This window comes from Dama dama, chromosome 2, assembly GCF_033118175.1.
Source record: "Dama dama isolate Ldn47 chromosome 2, ASM3311817v1, whole genome shotgun sequence".
Classification (NCBI taxonomy): domain Eukaryota; kingdom Metazoa; phylum Chordata; class Mammalia; order Artiodactyla; family Cervidae; genus Dama; species Dama dama.
In genome coordinates, this window is record NC_083682.1 from 26159572 (window position 1) to 26177466 (window position 17895).

Here is a 17895-nt window from a genome sequence, read left to right on the forward strand (position 1 = left end):
CAGTCCTTCCAATGAGTATTCAGGGTTGATTTCCTTTAGGATTGACTGGTTTGATCTCTTTGAAGTCCAAGGGCCTCTCAAGAGTCTTCTCCAGCACCACAGTTTCTTTCTTTCCTATTTTTAATGAGTAGGCAGGGCTAAATTTTTTTGTGGTTGTCATGGTTTTGCTGTTGTCATTGTTTTGGGCCCTGAGGCTTGCTAGATCTTAGTTCCCTGACCAGGGATTGAACCCACAACCTCGGCAGTGAAAGCTTCAAGTTTTCACCACTAGACCTCCAGGGAATTCCCCTACCATAATTTCTAAGTTTTGCCAACTTATCATTCTGCTTCCGCTCTTGCCTAGAGGTAGAACCAACTTATTCTTCGATCCATTTTTCACCTAGTGTTCAGTATGATTTTTAAAAAAACATAAGTCAAGGCATGTCAGTCTGTGTTAAAAACCCTTCAGTACTTTCCTGCCTTATGTAGCATGAAATTGAAGCCCTTTAACAAGCCTACAAAGCTGAGGGGGAGTCACTCTGCCCATCCTCTGACTCCATTTCTTTTTCACCACTGCATGTCTCTTGATTCCTTTCTCCATCGTCAAGCCCTTTGCTGTCTCTGTCATATGTCATCTGGAGCCTCCTTCCCACAATATGTGCCCCACTGGTACTTGCTAAAATGTCACCTCCTTAAAGAGGCTTTCCCTTAGCTGGCTTTGCACTCTATTTCCCTTATAACCCTCATTACAATTTGTAATTATATCTACATCTGTTCACTGACTTGGTCAGTCTCTTCCTCTCCTGCTGGTTCCAGAACCAAGGACCATGCTTGTTTCAAGTATCACTCCATCCTCAGGAGCAACCAGAGATCCAGACACACAGAAGGAACTCAGTAAATACCTGTCAAATGAAAGAACCCCGATTTAGAGTTAAGAGACTTTGGTTCAAGTACCATCTTTACTGCTTACAGGCTGTGCCACCTTGGGGAAATCAATCAACTTTCTGAGCCTATGGGGAACATGTGGAAAATGAAACCTGCACTGATTATCTCATAGGATTGAAGTGAAAATCAAATTGGATGAGGTAAGGTCAAATTTTTAAACTATGAACAAATGTGAAGGGTTAATTTGCTGTGGAGGTGAAGGAAACAAGATGTGAGAACTTAGACTGAGAACTTACTTTCTCAAATACCTGTATGTAAACTAGGCCTCTGTAAACTGGTCTGTCCAAGGCCTTGTTAATAATAACTGTTGATTCCTGGTCATTTCCTCCCATTATAGAGCTGTAAATGGAGGGTTTTCTTGGCATACAAACTTTAGCGCTACTTACACCATCAGTTCCAGTAAATGAGTCCTTTTGAATTAAGAATGAGGAGTTTAGTGGCAGCTGCTAGCTGAAATGAAAGTTTTTTGCTAAGAACAATAAAACCTCCCCTCCCTTGCCCCTTGATCTGCTTTGCTTAGTTTGCTGGTGATTGCGGGGGTGTGGTATTTACAGAAAAGTTAAGAGAAGTGCAGGAGGTGGCCTGCTCCTTTGCACTGGGTGCCTAGGTGGTGTAAATAATCCTCTTTTAATCACGGTCTAAACATGGTCCTAAAACAAGATGTTTGTGCCAAAAAGAATTCCAGGAGGCATTACTCTGATGGTGGGGGGCTTGGGAGGGGGAGTAGGGATGAGTGGGTTAAATAATAGAATCATCAGCCTTACTGGGTTTGGGCAGGGGGGTGGGGTACACACTTTTGTTGTGTGGATTACCAAAGAAAAGAATTGAAACTTCACTTTTCCTTTTAATAATCACCTTACTCTAATAGTACTTCTGCTGTTTAAACTGTAAAGAATGTGGTCCTGTTGTCTCCTTCACAACACATCTATACAAACACATTTGGATTTTTTTCAAGAAATACTTTATTGGTGGATAATTTTAGATTTCTACAAAGTTACAAGAATAGTACAAAGAATTCCTGTATCATTACTTATCTTCCCTAATGTCAACATCTTACTATGGTACATTTGTCACAGTTAAAAATCGATATTGGTAAATTATTACTATTATCAACTAAAATCAATACTCTATTCAGATTGTTTTAGTTTTTACCTGCTGTCCTTTTTCTGTCCTGGGATCACATTTGATTGGAATTGTTTAGTTTGTTTGTTTGTTATTTAAATGTTTTCTAAAATTTTTATTTTATATGAAAGTATTGTTAATTTACAATGTTGTGTTAGTTTCAGGTGTTTAACAAAGTGATTTAGTTATATTTATACATATGTCAATTCTTTTTCAAATTGTTTTCCCATTTAGGTTATTAGAGAATATTGAGTTTCCTGTGCTATACAGTAGGTCCTTGTTGATTATATATTTTAAATACAGTAGTATGTGTAAATATAAATATAGTAGTACGGGCTTCCCCGGTTAAGTCAGATGGTAAAGAATCTGCCTGCAATTCAGGAGACCTGGGTTTGATCCCTAGATTGGGAAGGTCCCCTGGAGGAGGGCATGGCAACCACTCCAGTGTTCTTGCCTGGAGAATCCCTATGGACGGAGGAGCCTGGTGGGCTGCAGCCCATGGGGTCACAGAGAGCAGAGAGCGGGACACAACTGAGCGACTAAGCCTGAGTGTATGTCAGTTCCAAACTCCCAGTTTATCCCTCCTCCCCATCTTTCCCCTGGTTGGGATTGTTTTTGCATCAACATTAAAGTCATTAAAAAAAAAACAAACACAAATGTAAAAACAGGGAAACCATTTTTTTTTCTTTTAGAGAGCATAAGTTTGCAGGCTTACAGGTCTTTGCCAGGAAAACCATTTCTTTTTTGTTTTTTAAGCCACACCATACAGCATGCAGGGATCTTAGTTCCCCAACCAGGGATCGAACCTGTGCCCCCTGCATTAGGAGCGTCGAGTCTTAACCATTGGACAGCCAGGTAAGTCCCATAAAAATCTTTTTTTTTTTAATTTATTTGTTTTTAATTGGAAGATAATAGAAAAACCTTTTTATAGTTATTTAATATCATCTTTCCAAATTCGGACTGTGGGTCTCCAGCTAAAGACATTTTTTAAAAGAAAGCATGAATATCTACCCGAAGGACCTGATGTAGAGGCTGCGATTGGTAGTGGACTGAGGAGAAGGAGCGGAGACTTGCGTTCTATGGTGCCTCTGCCCTTAGTGGAAAGAGATTGTGCTGGAATCTCTGCCATCTCAGTAATTAGGTAAAAGTTATGCACACTCAGTTTCTTGTTTTATAGCATGCAGGTATTGATGCTTCCATGGAGGGTTTTAGTAAAGGTTAGTTGCAAAGTAAATGAAAGCTTTAGCGATGTGCCCTGCATACTGGGACTCAGTAGCCGTTACAGTTATTCTTTTATATTTAAAGGAAGGGAGCAAGGCATTTTGGAAATGTTTTACTTAGGGACTGCTTGTTTCAGTTCATTGCCACTGAATAAAAACACCTTAACGTCACTGACCACAAACACACTCAGCCACATTCTTCCCCCTATATGGTTTCCTCTTCCTACGCCATAAAAAATCATACCATCCTTCAAGACTTGGGGCAAATTTCTCCACAGAACATTCTCAGATGCTCTCAATGCTGGGAAAAGGGGATAACCAGGAAGATCTATGAGTCTGTTCCCTCATCTGTAAAATAGGATTTAAAATAGTCATGGTGGATTAAAAGAAGTAATGTACATAAAATGCTAATCACCACATCTAGCACAGAGGATGATCTTCTGAAATAATCAACAGTAACAGCAGCAATAATAATAGCTTTTCTTTAAGACAGAGGCAGTGAGAATGGAAGGAACAGTAGAAAATCTCTTAAGGACTTACATACCAGGATAGACCTTAGAGGTTGATCCCTTGTATGGAATGGATGAGAGGAAGAGATCAGGAATGGCACATGTCTCTAATTTTTGAGCAAGAGAAATGAAGGCATTCTTGGAGTTAGGGGCAAGAGTTTGGTGAAGTTTTTTTAATTGTTCTTTTGCAGGGGGTTGTTTTGTTTTTGCTTTGTTTGAATGGAGTATTACAACTAGAAGATATGCCCATGGCCCTGGGCATGGTGGCATTTAACAGGTTCTTAGGATACCTGAGGGTTGGTATCCAAAGACTGCTGACTATCTGGTTCTGGAGCTGAGGAGAGAGATGTCTGAGTGCCAGGTTGGGGTGTGATAGCTTACGGTGAAAGATGTCAGATTCGTGATCTGCAAAGAAGATTTAGCTTTGGGACCAGGGACCAGGCTTGATCACACAGGAGCTTTTATGTAGCAGAGTTTTATTAAAGTGAAAAAGGGACAGAGGAAGCTTCTGATGTAGACATCAGAGGGGGACGGAGAGTGCCCCCCTCACTAGTCTTAGCAAGGGAGCTGTATGCTTTTTAACTGGTTTTACATAAATCAAAAGAATGTCTCAAGGTTGTAAAGATCTTGCTAGACCCACTCTCACAATTTACATTTTAAGATGACAGGATTAGTCAGAAGTTTCTTATTAAGGAGAAACATGTCCTTGAGCAAGATACATTCTTATATTGACTAAGACAAAGCAATGAAGAAAAAAAGGTGCTTTTCTCCTCCTTGAGAACTCCAGACCCCTATCTCCTCCTGGGGAACCCCGGACTTCTTATCAGCCTGCCTAGGAATTGACTCTCAGGAGCACCATCAAACCAGAGAGAAGGGGAGATTACTGGAGTAACTCATCAAGAACTAAGGAGAAAACCTTGAGAAACATCTACATTAAGAGAAATACAGAGGGTGACAAGTCCAAGGATGAGGCTTCTCCAGCTTGAGGGGCTGAGAGACGTCTGGCAGTAGCTAGAAGGGAACAGAAGAGGAACGAAATTTTTCAGGGCACATTGCGGGGAAGGTCACGCATCTATGCTGATAGGAAGGTGCTAGTGAGAAAGTGCTAGCTGAAGTTGGATAGAGAAGGATTCCTGGAGGGAAGGGAAAAATTGACAGAGGAGTGAGTGAACCGAGGACCTGTGGAAGGCACAGGTTGGGGTTGCAGCTAAGTTTTTAAGTCGGGGTGGCTTGAGCTTGGCCAAATATTAGGTTGGCCAAAAATTTCATTTGGGTTTTTCTGTAAGATCTTATAGGAAAGCCCAAACTAACTTTTCGACCCCACCCAGTAGCTTCCTTCCATCTCTCCTCTAGTAAAACACTTTGTATGTTTAAAGGATGGACTCTCAAAGTGTGATGGGGGTCCCTTGGAAGTCCCCAAGATCCTCCCATAGCTCTACAGTGGGATTTTCTGTACAATAGAGGCTGCATGTGCCATGGTGTCTCCTTCCCATGAAGTCTTATGTTTCTTAGAATTTTCTAAGGCGATGAATTTAGATTTAGGTACATTTTTAGTGATTAACTTAGTTTTTTTCTCAGTACTTCTTTGCAGCTGTCTTCGGTTATACCTGCTATGACATCTGTAACCTTATTATCATCCAGTAAATTGCTATCTTGAAATTCCCATATTTTCCTTGCATCTGTACAGAAACATAAGAAATATAGGTGGTTGTCTTGTTTAGCAATAACATTTTTAAATTTTTGGAAAATGTTCCACTCTGTAAGATTTTGCCAAAAACTACTATTATTTTATAATTTTATATTTAATTTTAAAACAAAAGAAAATGTGCAATATATTTTTCTTATGTTTAAGGGTGAATTGTTGACTTTTGAAATGGAGACTAAAAGAGTCACGTTCTCAATCCATAGCTGCACTGTCTACTTCTAAAGATGCTAAAACAGATAAAAATGACGTGTCAGAGTTCCAGAAAGGCAGGAATATACTACTCCCATCCCCCACAGAAACAAAAATGAAAATTGGATGAAACAGTAAAAAAAAGAAAGAAAATATGGTAAAAGTTAATTTTGTAATATTTTACCTTTCTTGTCTTATACAACAGACCATTTGGGAATAGTATTGTGGTTCCAATTAAATTGTACATCATTCTGAGATCAATCATTCAGAATGTAAAGAAAGGAACTGAATTGTGTTTTTAAAACAAAAACAAAAGACACTGTTTAAAAATGCAAAAAGTTTGTTACAGATTTTCAGACTAGAAGTGGAAAGGCCACTGAAGTAACTGACTGACTAAGTCAGCGTCTTGCATTAGCTAAGGAACCACACTCTGCAGCTGAGAGACTAAAACCCTGTAAAGCCAACAATGCGGAACACCTGCTGGATGAACAGTCGGTAAAAGAAATCATGATGCTGCCACTTTCCAATGACAGAGTAACTCATCAAAGATTGAGTTAACAAATCATCTGCAAAACTGTACTTTCGTTTTGAAAATGGACAGATCTCCACAAAAGCCCAGACATCCTATTCTGTATTTACTTAGTAGTCAAAACAGATAATCATCAAATAATATTTGGAAATGCTTGACAACAGACATAAATGTTGCTGAAATATTTAAAGTATTGAATACCATTTTGAATCTTAGGTTTTATTCAACTACCACCTTGACGTTTTTAGTGATAGTGCAAAGCTGGTTGTTGGTACAACTGCTGGCACCTTGGCACAAATCGAGGCAGGGGTGCTAAACTACACCAGTGGTCATTGCTTTCTCTGCTGACTTTTGCTCAAAGACAGCTAGTTTCACTTAAGAATGTGCTTGGTGGGGCAGGAAAAATTATTAATGTTATCAAATTCCAATGCTTATAATCCTTTTAGTGCCTTGTATGATGACAGGGGAAGTGTCATCAAGTGCATGAAGCACTTCTGCTGCATCCCAAAATGTGATGGTTATTTAAGGAAGAGCACTTGTGCAATTGAACTAGCCACATTTTTCATCAGACTCCATTTTTAAAAAATATTTATTTTTATTTATTTGGCTGTACTGGGTCTTAGTTGTGGCATGTGGGATCTAGTTCTCTGACCAGGGATCGAACTCGGGCCCCCTGCTTTGAGAGCATGGAGTCCTAGCCACTGGACCACCCAGAAGTCCCCAGGACTCTTAGATTTTTTATTTTTGGCTGTGCTGGGTCTTCATTGCTGTGCACAGGCTTTCTCCAGCTGCTGGGAGAGGGGCTACTCTCTAGTTGCAGTGCGCGGGCCTCTCATCACGATGGCTTTTCTTGTTGTGAAGCTCAGGCTCAGTAGTTGTGGCCGAGGGCTTAAGTTGCTCCACAGCATGTGGGATCTTCGTGGACCAGGGATCAAACCCATGTCCCCTGCAGGCGGATTTGTATCCACTGTACCACCAGGGAAATCCCAAAAGGAATTTGGGTTTCAAATTGCTACTAACCTTTCAAAAATACCACTTCTCCAGTTTTGCTGTTATTGTATCAAAGAGCCACAATTACATAAGGTTGATCCAATACTTCTCCTTTTCCAACTGGGTATTTGTATGAAGCCAAGTTTTCTTCCTATTGCAACAGATTGTAGAAATAGATAAGAGAATTCAGCTGTTTCCTATTAAGCCAATCATTAAAGAGTTTTGCAGAAATGTAAAGTGCCACTCTTCCAACTTTTTTGTTTTGTGTATATCAATATTGACCTTTTATAAAATATGGTGTTTATATGAATATGTAACAAAATTTGTTTTAAAACTAAGTAATAAGCATTTATTACTTCCATTTGTTACTCTAAGATCCCCTGGAGAAAGGCCCGGCAACACATGCCAGTATTCTTACCTGGAGAGTCCCGTGGGCAGAGGAGCCTGGTGGGCTACAGTCCATAGGGGCACAGAGTTGGTCACAGCTGAAGTGACTTTAACACAGCATGCACAATAAGCATTTAAATTTTTTCTCAGTCTTAATTTCTTACACCAAGAGTATTAATAGATAAAACACACAGAAACAAGCAAACAAAAAATCTGTTAGTTGTTCAACAATTTTTAACAGTGTAGAGTGATGCGTGAGACACTGCAGTTTAAGGATTACTGGTTTGGGCCCCAGGGAGCAGGGCTAGTGATGAGAGAGATTCAGGTGGATAAGAAAAGTTTTTAAATAGCTGTTAATTTTTTTTCGTATAACTTCAGAATATTAAAAAGCCTAAAACTCTATTAAGTGTACCTGTTGGTTGGAGTTTGGTTAAATGGGTTTTTCCAGTTTAGTCAAGGAAGCAGGATGGTGTATTAGGGTTAGAGGCACCTGAATTTGGATTCTGGCTGAGGTAAGCAGGGGGAAATTACCAAAACTCCTGGCCTCGGTTTGTCCATCTGTAATGTGGGATAACAATTTCTACCTTAGACAGGTTACTGTGAGGATAAAACTTCTTGTAAATCTTTGCTAAAGTGTGATCTGTGGACTAACAAGGGTGAGTGAAAGTTGCTCAGTCGTGTCTGACTCTTTGCGACCCCATGGGCTATACAGTCCTTGGAATTTTCCAGGCCAGAATACTGGAGTGGGTAGCCTTCTTCAGGGGCTCTTCCCAACCCAGGGATCGAACCCAAGTCTCCCATATTACAGGCAGATTCTTTACCGGTTGAGCCACCAGGGAAGCCCAAGAATACTTGAGTGGGTAGCCTATCCCTTCTCCAGTGGATCTTCCCAACCTAGGAATCGAAATGGGCTTTTCTTCAAGGCAGGCAGATTCTTTACCAACTGAGCTGTCAGGTAAGCCCCTAACAAGGGTTAGCAATGCTAAATACTCTGAATCATGATCTGTATTTTAATGAGATCCCCAGGTGATCTTATGCTCCTTAGAGTTTGAGAAGCACTAATGTTTAAGACCCCTAGAAGAATGCATGCCGGTCGCAGGTGCTCAAAACAAAACAAAACAAAATAAAAATTTTCCTTTTAGTATTTAGTACTCTTCAGTTTATAACTATTTTAGTCTTTTGGACTGAAGTAATTGGTTTGGTTTTTAAAGACACATCTGACCAATTACTTTAGTGTTTTTCTTTTACTTTATTATTGGCCTAAGTAGCCCTTCAACTCATCTGAAAGATTTAGAGCTTTGAGACATATGGTTTAGACTCTAGAGGGTCTCTGTCCCTCCTTTTAATTTATTTATTTACTCAACACATATCAAATACCTAATATGTGTTAGGGACTATGCATAACTCTAGGAAACAGCATGCAAAGTGAGCCTACTACTCACCCTTGTGAAGTTCTGCTAAAGGAGTTAACTTAGAACCGAAATGTGCTATTTGTAATCCTCAGGAAGTAAAACTTTGTACATGGAGAGGAATAGCATACATTAAAAAAAAAAATCTCCAGAGTAGTTTTTTTTTCCTTTTCTGGATTTTCTTAACTTTTATTTTATTTTAAAATTTCATTTGCATTTATTTTTTGCAACATTATTCCCAGACTGTTGTTTTTCTTCTGTTTCTTCTGGAATATCTTTCTCTTCTGTGCAGCCTCCTCTTCTGGTTTAGGAACAGTCTGTTCTTTTTCAGTTAGGATCGTTTCAATGTGGCAGGGAGAGCTCAGGGACAGGTTAATCCCACCCTGAGCCCGGCATTTTGGGGGCTCTGTTCACTTGGATGTGCTCAGTGACACATATAGATTCTCTATATCTAAGCCCTTCAGTTCAGCTTTACTCTCTGCATCTTTGAGCAGGTGCAGTAAAATACTATTCAGCACTCCTTCTGGACCACAGACCCTGTGTCCAGCCCCACTGTTTAACCTGTGCACACCTACCAACTCCAATCTACCAAGAATGGAATGCTACACGTCACTTCTGTAGAGTGACATCCTTCAGATACTTGGTGACTTTTCAGACACGCATACCCTTAAAGACCTGGGTAGTTTCATGAGTGCTCTTAAAGTGAACACAAGGATTTGAACCTCTTGATTTGCTTGATTTTGTGGGGTTTTCTGGGTCAAGTGAATAGCACATCATTTTTAGAGGTCACCTCGGGCTGCTTACCCCAAAAGTTAACTTTTATTAATGTAGAAAAAAACTTTATTTACATCACAGAATACTTTTTGGTTTGAATTTTACGTGGCCTTATGATAATATTGCTTACCTCAGGGACTTCCCTGGTAGCCTAGTGGTTAAAACTCTGGATTTTCACTGTCCTGGCACCAGTTTGGTTGCTGGAGAGGAAACTGAGATCCTGCAAGCCACCTCACACACACACACACACACACACACACACACACACACACACACATATTTCTTACCTCAAGTTTTTCACTTGCCTGCCATAATTTTGACCATTACTGGAATGTTAAATCTTTGAACATGTGAGTTATTTTTCCAATACTGAAATATTACTGAAATTCTCTACCCACTGAACAACTCCCTATTTCCCTATGACCCCAGCTCTTCAACTGTAATTTTACTTTTTGTTTTTATGAATGTGGCTATATTCGATACCTCATATAAGTATGATCATATGGTATTTGCCTTTTTACTACTAGCTTATTTCACTTGGCATAATGTTCTTAAAATTTATTCATGTTGACATGATAACATGTGACAGGATTCCTTTCCTTTTTTAAGTGAAATAATTTTCCATTGTGTGTGTATACTACTTTTTCTCTATTTACCCATTGATAGATATTTGGGTTGCAGAAACTGTTGTGAATAAGTGGAGTGATATAAACATGAATACCTCTTGGATAGTAAAAATAATGCTGGTATGCACATGGGTGTGCCACTAGAATACTTTGATGTAGACATGAATCCATCCCCATGCTGGAAAATAGTTCTTGATTGTAAGTAATAACTGCAGGCTTGAACTGGCAGAGAGGGAAAGGTGGACCATTTCTGGTCCAGATTCCATCTCTAGATATCCCTCTGGGCAACAGCAGAGAAAAGGAGAAAATAGCCTAAATTATTCAGAGCAGAAAGGGTTTCTGGTCTGAAAAATTGCATGCCTACCGTATGCAGGACACCATGCTAACATTTTCATATGTGTTGAGGGGGAAATGTGGGATATTTCTTGAAGTAAGATAATTATGATAGTTAAGACTAGTTTTGCTCCAAATTCCCATGGCACTGAAGGGATCCCCAGTGTCAGGCATGGGCCCAGCAGGGGAGGATATCTGAACCTTAGCATGGAGGGTTTTGTTTTTTTTTTTTAAAGAGAGTTGAGAATAAAATATATTCAAATATAACACAAACTACTGAAATTTAAGCTTGACAACTTCTTTCCAGGCTGTCAGAGTATCAGCTCAGTTCATTTCAGTTACTCAGTCATGTCTGACTCTTTGTGACCCCATAGACTACAGCACACCAGACCTCCCTGTCCATCACCAACACCTGGGGTTTACTCAAACTCATGTCCATTGAATCAGTGATGCCATCCAACCACCTCATCCTCTGTCATCCCTTTCTCCTCACACCTTCAATCTTTCCCAGCATCAGGGTCTTTTCAAATGAATCAGTTCTTCACATCAGGTGGCCAAAGTATTGGGGTTTCAGCTTCAACACTTCACTTTTGTCAGATTATGTGTTAGCATAATAACTAACTGTGTGACCCATGTGGCAGAGATCAGGCTCTCCAAGTGCACAGAGCCTTTGCCAGAGTTCTACCCTGATGCTCTTCACTGGTTGCTGGTTAAATAAATCATTGTTGCTGACAGTCCATCTTTAAAGAACTTAGTTTCACTGGGGAGCCCCAGAACCTGTATCAGGTTCCCCAGTGCTGTCTGTAGATGACACTGCTAATAAAATCAGTTCCTACACAAAAATCAAAACCAGCTTCTAGCTTTCCTGGGGACTAGGAAAATATGCCTTCAAGGAGGGAAAGAAAAACCACTGCAAACTTGAACCACTTAAATTGACTTTCATTGATTTATTTTAGTCTATCAGTTCAGTCCTCAGAGTAGGGAATAAGGATCACTCCAGACTCAACTTGTTGGTGTCACTCCACTGGAGCTATTTAACTTGTAACCATAGTGAATTTGGCTATTTTGTGGTAGGGTTTCCCTGGTGGCTCAGATGGAAAAGAATCTGCCTGCAATGCAGGAGGGCCAGGTTCGATCCTTGGGTCAGGATGATCCCCTGGAGAAGGAAATGGCTACCTACTCCAGTATTCTGGCCTGAAAAATCCCATGGATAGAGGAGCCTGGTGGGCTACAGTCCATGGGGAAGCAAAGAGTTGGTAACTGACCAACTAACACAACAACAACAATGGTACAGGGAAGCAGAAAAGGCACTGGCCTGAGAGTCAGAAATGGATTCTAGTCCCAGCTTGACCTCTAACTAGTTGGGTGCTTTAGACATGTGCCTCTCCCTCTGGAACATGAGCGTATCTTCTGTAAATTCCAGTGGCCCTCGGACCAGAATAGCTTTAACAGTCTGTGAGTTAGGGATATTGCTTGATCATTGTGTCCATTCTACTTTTTATTTGGCATTTTTCATTTAATACATATATACATATATAAAAATTTGTACACAGTAAAAATACAAAATAAGTAATTTCTTCATAAGTTATGCAATTAAACAGCTACCTTTTTAAAGTTTAAAAACCATGGGGGAAAAAAGAGGAGGAAATCTAGTCAGTTCTTTATATCATTCATAATAACCTTGGTATAAAATATCCATACATGTGTACAAAATAGTGTACAGTTCATAAAGGCTGTGCAAAGACAGCAAAGTTCCGTGAAAAAAAAAAAAATCAAAGAGGCTTGTGGGTCTCTATCTGTTCACCTCATGCCCAATGCTCAGTGAAACATCCCCAGTCATAATAAAAGGGCATAAGGGAGAATGCTTGGTGCATATACCATAGATGCTGAAATAGTAAAGAAAAGGCATTAAAACACACAGACAGAAATAGAGCCTGACTCTTCCTCCCATTTAGAGATCTCACTTCTTTGCCCAGAGAGCACGGGGAATAGGACTGGTAGAAAAGATTCAGTGTTTATACGGTACCTTAGACCAGAAGGCACAGGTTTGTGGGTGGGTTTTGTTTTTTTCTTTTTTTTTTTTTAATTCTTGAGCTTTCTAAGGGCATTGCTATAGAAGACTGGGTCACCAGAGTTTGGAGTTGGCTAGGACGTGTTTGCTACCCAAGATGGGGATGTAGAGGGGTCTGGGAATTCAGGGGTCTTGAAGTTACAGGCCTGATACTGTGAGATATCCTGTCTCGGTTTCCTACTTCAATACAGGCTCTCTTACGAGGCTGTTGCTGCTGAAGCCAGTAGCGCCTGGCACACAGCTTAACGGCGGGCTGTAGCGGTGAATACCCCTCAGTTCAGTTCAGTCGCTCAGTCGTGTCCGACTCTTTGCGACCTCATGAACCGCAGCACCCCTACGGTGTTTAAAATAGCTTGCAATAAAACACGATAGACAGGACCCCTCGTGGAAGAGTCAAGGCTGGGACCAAGACCTAAATTTAACTTGTGCGGAGAGGGCTGCTGGGGGAGGGGTGTAGGGGAAAGAAATGTCGTCTGGGGCAACCGAAGGGGCCAGGGTGCCCTCAGACAAGGTGACTTCTGCAGCAGGGAGCGGGCCGAGTGAACACGCACCGAATCCCACCTCTTCAATTTCAAAGCACTCGTAATCAGTACCCCGGGGAGCGCGGGGGCTTCTAAGACACCGTGATCTCCTCCTCGCCCTCCTCCTCGTCCTCGGAGTCGGAGAAGTCCGAAGCTTTGTCGGGGCTGCCCGAGCGCGCGGGCGAGGCGGGCAGCGGCGCTTCCAGCCGCGGGTCCCGCAGGTGCCGAGGGTCGGCGGGGGACGCGTGATAGCCCAGGCAGGGGCGGGGGCTGCCCGGGCCCTCGTCCTCCTCGTCGTCATCGTCCCCGGGACCCTTCTGGCCCACGTCGCTGAGGTCCGGGTGCGGGTTGAGTTTGGTGGGAAGGGTCTGCTCGCGGCAGCCCCCGCTGGACAGGAGCTCGCGTTCCTTAGAGTTCCGCCACTTCATGCGTCGGTTCTGGAACCAGATTTTCACCTGGGGCGAAAGGAGTGAGCCCAGGGGAGAGCGGAGGTTAGCGCGGAGCCCCCGCCGCCGTATTTGCCCGCTCCCCACCCCTTAAAGTGAGTTGGGACGCCACGTGGCACTTGCCCTTCACCCCCACCCCCATCCCCGCCACCCACTTCACGCCTCTCTCGCCGGGTCTTAGGGTACCTGGCCGAGGTGGGCGGGGGTGGGGTCGACACTGAGCCCGGGAGACACTGGGCAGGGAGAGTGGCTACCTATCGCGAGGAGCCTCCGCGAAGCCGGCTCTTGCCCCTTCCACCCTCTCTAGTCCTGACCGCGTCTGTACACTGGGACCTAAACGGTTTCCTAGAACCCTCCCATTTGGACCATGCCTGGCGGGAGGGGCTACGGGGAGACCGCCCTCACCTGGGAGTCTTTCAAGCCCAACTTGGCCGCCAGCTTCTTGCGGTCCGGCTTGCTGATATACTTCTGCTTCTGGAACATCTTCTCCAGCGCCTTGCGCTGCACGTCGGAGAACACGGCTCGACGCAGCATGCCCCTGCGAGGCTTGCCGCGGGCGGCCAGTGGCCAGGAGAAGGTCCCCGGGATGGGCACGACGCTGGAGGACGCTGCGGAGGCCAGGAGTGCGAGGTGAGTGAGTGAGCGCCCTGTTCGCCCCTCCATTGCGGCTTCCTTTGGTTTTCCTCTCTGATCCTTCCTCTCTTTAAAGCTCGCCTTTTTCTCCCCCTGGAGAATAGGCTACGGAACCTACAAACCTTCAGAATGAAAGGCGCTTTCCGCCCAAGTAACTTTACCTTTCAACCGTGCAAACCCGGATTAGGTAAACCCACGGAAACACAGAAAACAGCCCCCACAATAGCCTGTTTCGTTTTTCCATTCAACGGTCTCAGGGAAACAAACCTGCGTGCATCAGCTAATATAGCAGGAGAAAAAAATAAATTGCAAAAGTAAAAATAAAATAGCTAGCCGAGGCCCCTTGGGTTTCCCCCCTAAGCTTTTAGCACATTGGTGGCTTTTGTATTCTTTAGATGAAAATGAGGTGCTTTACTGATTTGTTAGAGAGGAGAAAATCCGCTTTGGATTTTTTTATTTTTGGAAAAATCCAATCAGTATTCATCTTTTTTATATTAATCTTTCCTCCCCTCACCCGCAAAACGCAAAGAATTCGGCCCGAATACATGAAAAGTGGCAGCTAATTAGCACATTGACCGCTTCCCAATGGGTATTGGCATGATAAAAGGCGGGGGTGGGGGGGGTGGGGGGGGGAGAGTTTCGCTTTAAGGGAGAGAAAAAAAAAAACAAAAAACCCAAAAGAAACAGAGACTCTAATGAAGCGTGAATGGTAATTGTGTAGTAATGAACTAACAGAAAAAGACTGAGGACAAGCAGCGAAAGCCATATATTACTGGGACAAAAGAGATTTACACTTTCAAACTAAACACAACTGCAGGCCAAGACCATTGGGAGAATACTGATGGCAGAGGCTTCTCTTCCCCGAATCATTTTCATTAAATGGACATGAAAAGCTATTTATAAAGCTCGGGTTGTTTTTGTTAGAGCATTGAGCTGGGGGAGAAAGGGAGCAAATTCCATTAGCAGCAACAGCATGAATGGTGTGTGGGGGGGGCGGTTGGTGAATTCTCTCTCCCCCTTTCAAAAATCAATTGCGTGTTTCTTTCGCTGATATTGGGAAGTGCTGTGGAGGTTTTACTCACCCCCCACCGACCATACCCAGTCTCCCTTCCCTTTAGAATAGTTCCCGTCTCCTCATTCTTGACCAGCTGTAGAGTTTTGAGTCACCACTGGGATTGCAGGATGAAAACTTCGTGGAACCTGCTTAAGGTGTTTCTCCTTTAAACCCGGACCCAATTATGGACCTCCCTCCGACTTCTAATTTTACGAGCTCTACGGTCTTTAAAACGGTTTGGCGGTGGGGGAAGGGTGTAATTTGGGAAGTCGGGTTGGAAATAGAGGGTTGGGGGTGTGGGAGGATCTAGTCCCCCTCCCCCTGGGCGACCCCAGGCATCCCACACAAGAGGGCACCCCATGTGGTCTTGTGAAAAGCCCGAAGCCCTGAATGAGTTTTAAAGAGAAATTAGCCCCGGCTGGTAGGTGTCTCTCCGCGGCTCGGAGGGGCGAGGGCTGGTCTGTGTGTGGCTGCCCGGAGGAGCTGACCAATTGGTCATGGTGCTGAAACCTTTGTGGGGAATCGTGGCCAAGTGCACTGACTCTGTGGGAAAACGGCGGCGTGAAGGGATGCCAACAGCTCCGCGCCGGGAAGGGAACCGCCTCAAATTGGGACCATGACAATTCCTGCTAATTTGTAGAGCAGGGAATTGGTGCAAAGTGTCAAGCAGTCACTGCTTGTGCTAAATAGGGCATCAAATTGGCGCGACGGATTCGTGAATGTTGTACGTCTCGCAACCTCTGAACCAGAGCGTAACCCCGTGGGGTGGACGGAGAAATATGGCTTCGGGGCAGGGAGCGACGGGGTGGGGTTGGGGTGACATCCAGCCTCCTGAAAGGAAGGGGGACGAGACTTACCTGGGAAATAAGACGATCTGATGAAAGGCTGGAAAGAGCCTTCAAAGTAGGGAAAAGCAAAGGTCTTGGGAGGGACACTCTGGAGCAAGGTGGGAGACGTTTCTGGGAGTGAGGGAAGGAGGAACAGAAGGAGGGAGACAGCAAGGGAATTTGATTAGGTCACCTGATTATTGTACAGGACAGTGAATACATGACATGATTTCACCTTAGGCAGGTTTCAAAGGCATCGTCTTCAATGACAGAGTAAAACACTGTCTCATCTGTGGAACTCTCCCCATCGTCCTCACAGTCGCTTCCCAACCCCCTACCCCACCCCCGGTCCAGTGTCATCCTAGGCGCTAACGAGACGGATAGAACTGGAGCGGGGGAGAAAACAACTGCAGACCCATAATACTTGTTAAGCTAGTAAATATGTTGTCTTGGGTTTAAGAAATGGGCTCCCAGAAGCTGGATGGCAGGAACGCAGACGCCCAGGGGTGTGCGCTCGATTTCCCTGCTCCAGGGCACTGTGCTCGCTCAAACTGCAGGTGTTCACATTCATGCTGAGGGTGGGGCGAACCTGGAGGCTTTTCTTTCTGAGAATCTTCTGGACCTCCGCCTCACATTGCTTGACCTGGGTCCTCGGGGATGTTGTGTTAAGTGTGTGCGCTGCTGTGTGCGTGGGTACCCGCCACATAAGGGAAACTGAGGCCAAGACTCCGCACCCAGAACAGCCCTCAGCGTTTTGCTTTCACTTACCGTTTCTGGGCGCCGAGGAAAGGATGGCGTTCACTCCAAACTTCAGAAACGTGGGCTCGCTGGCAGGGGAGACGGCGGTCTGCGGTGAGCCGCCCCGCCGGCTGCCCGGGCCCGGGGAGCCCAGGTCCGAGGCCCCGGTGTCTGTGAGAGCCGCAGGGGCCCCCGGCCTAGGGGGCGACATGCTTGGGGTGGGCACGCTGCCTCGGGGCAGGTAGGCGGGGGGTCGGCTGATGCGGATCAGATCCTCCACCAGGAAGCTCGAGTGACCGGAAAATGCCGACTGCAGGGACTGGGGCAGCGTTAAGGTGGGCGTGGGGCGCAAGAGGCTGGGGTACCCGGCGGGGGGCGCGAGGAGGCCAGGGAACATCATTTTAGGCGCAGGGCGGGCCGAAAAACTTCTTCCAGTGGCCAGGAGGTAAATGCCTGACTTCCCGCCCCTCCCACCCCCGTGGTGCCCTCTCTCTTGGGCTTAGCAAACGTCTTTAAGGAACGATCCTACTTGGGCGTCTGCGAGTCCTCCGTAGTCCTCCCGTCGAGGTGATGGTTTTATAGTGGCCCGCCCGTTAAAGCGCTTTGAAAAGTGACAGCTCTGACAATGAAGTTCAACAAAGTTCTCCACTCGAGCTTCATTCGCCGGAGGCTCTGGGCGATCTGATTGGCGCAGGGGTGCAATTTATGATTGGATTAGTCTTCATAAGCATGGCCCGCACAATGGGCCGGCAACAAAGGCTGGCGCGCATGAATTCTGCGTATCGACCGCCTCTTTGCAATACAGTGCGCCCCCAAGGCTCTCGCCAGGAGTTTTTGTTCTGGAGCAACACCCGGGCTAATTAAATGCCTATTTAGAAGTTTCAGATG

General features: G+C 44.3%; 1 protein-coding gene across 1 annotated transcript; it reads right to left on the reverse strand.

The window, feature by feature from the left end:
* Positions 1 to 13401: 13401 nt before the first annotated feature.
* DBX1 (developing brain homeobox 1) lies at positions 13402 to 17407 on the reverse strand. The gene is made up of 4 exons (XM_061158402.1): positions 17038 to 17407; positions 16300 to 16401; positions 14161 to 14363; positions 13402 to 13764 (listed from the first exon to the last, which is right to left on the reverse strand). Exons 1-4 carry the CDS (start codon positions 17405 to 17407, stop codon positions 13402 to 13404), a joined length of 1038 nt encoding a protein of 345 aa, XP_061014385.1.
* Between the last annotated feature and the right edge of the window lie 488 nt (positions 17408 to 17895).

Excerpts from the sequence above, each read along its gene's own strand:
- DBX1 (XM_061158402.1), bottom strand. The coding sequence starts at position 17,407 with ATGATGTTCCCTGGCCTCCTCGCGCCCCCCGCCGGGTACCCCAGCCTC. Across the intron at positions 14,364-16,299 it reads CAGATCGTCTTATTTCCCAG|CGTCCTCCAGCGTCGTGCCC; the intron begins GTAAGTCTCGTC and ends TGGCCTCCGCAG. Across the intron at positions 13,765-14,160 it reads TGGGCTTGAAAGACTCCCAG|GTGAAAATCTGGTTCCAGAA; the intron begins GTGAGGGCGGTC and ends CTTTCGCCCCAG.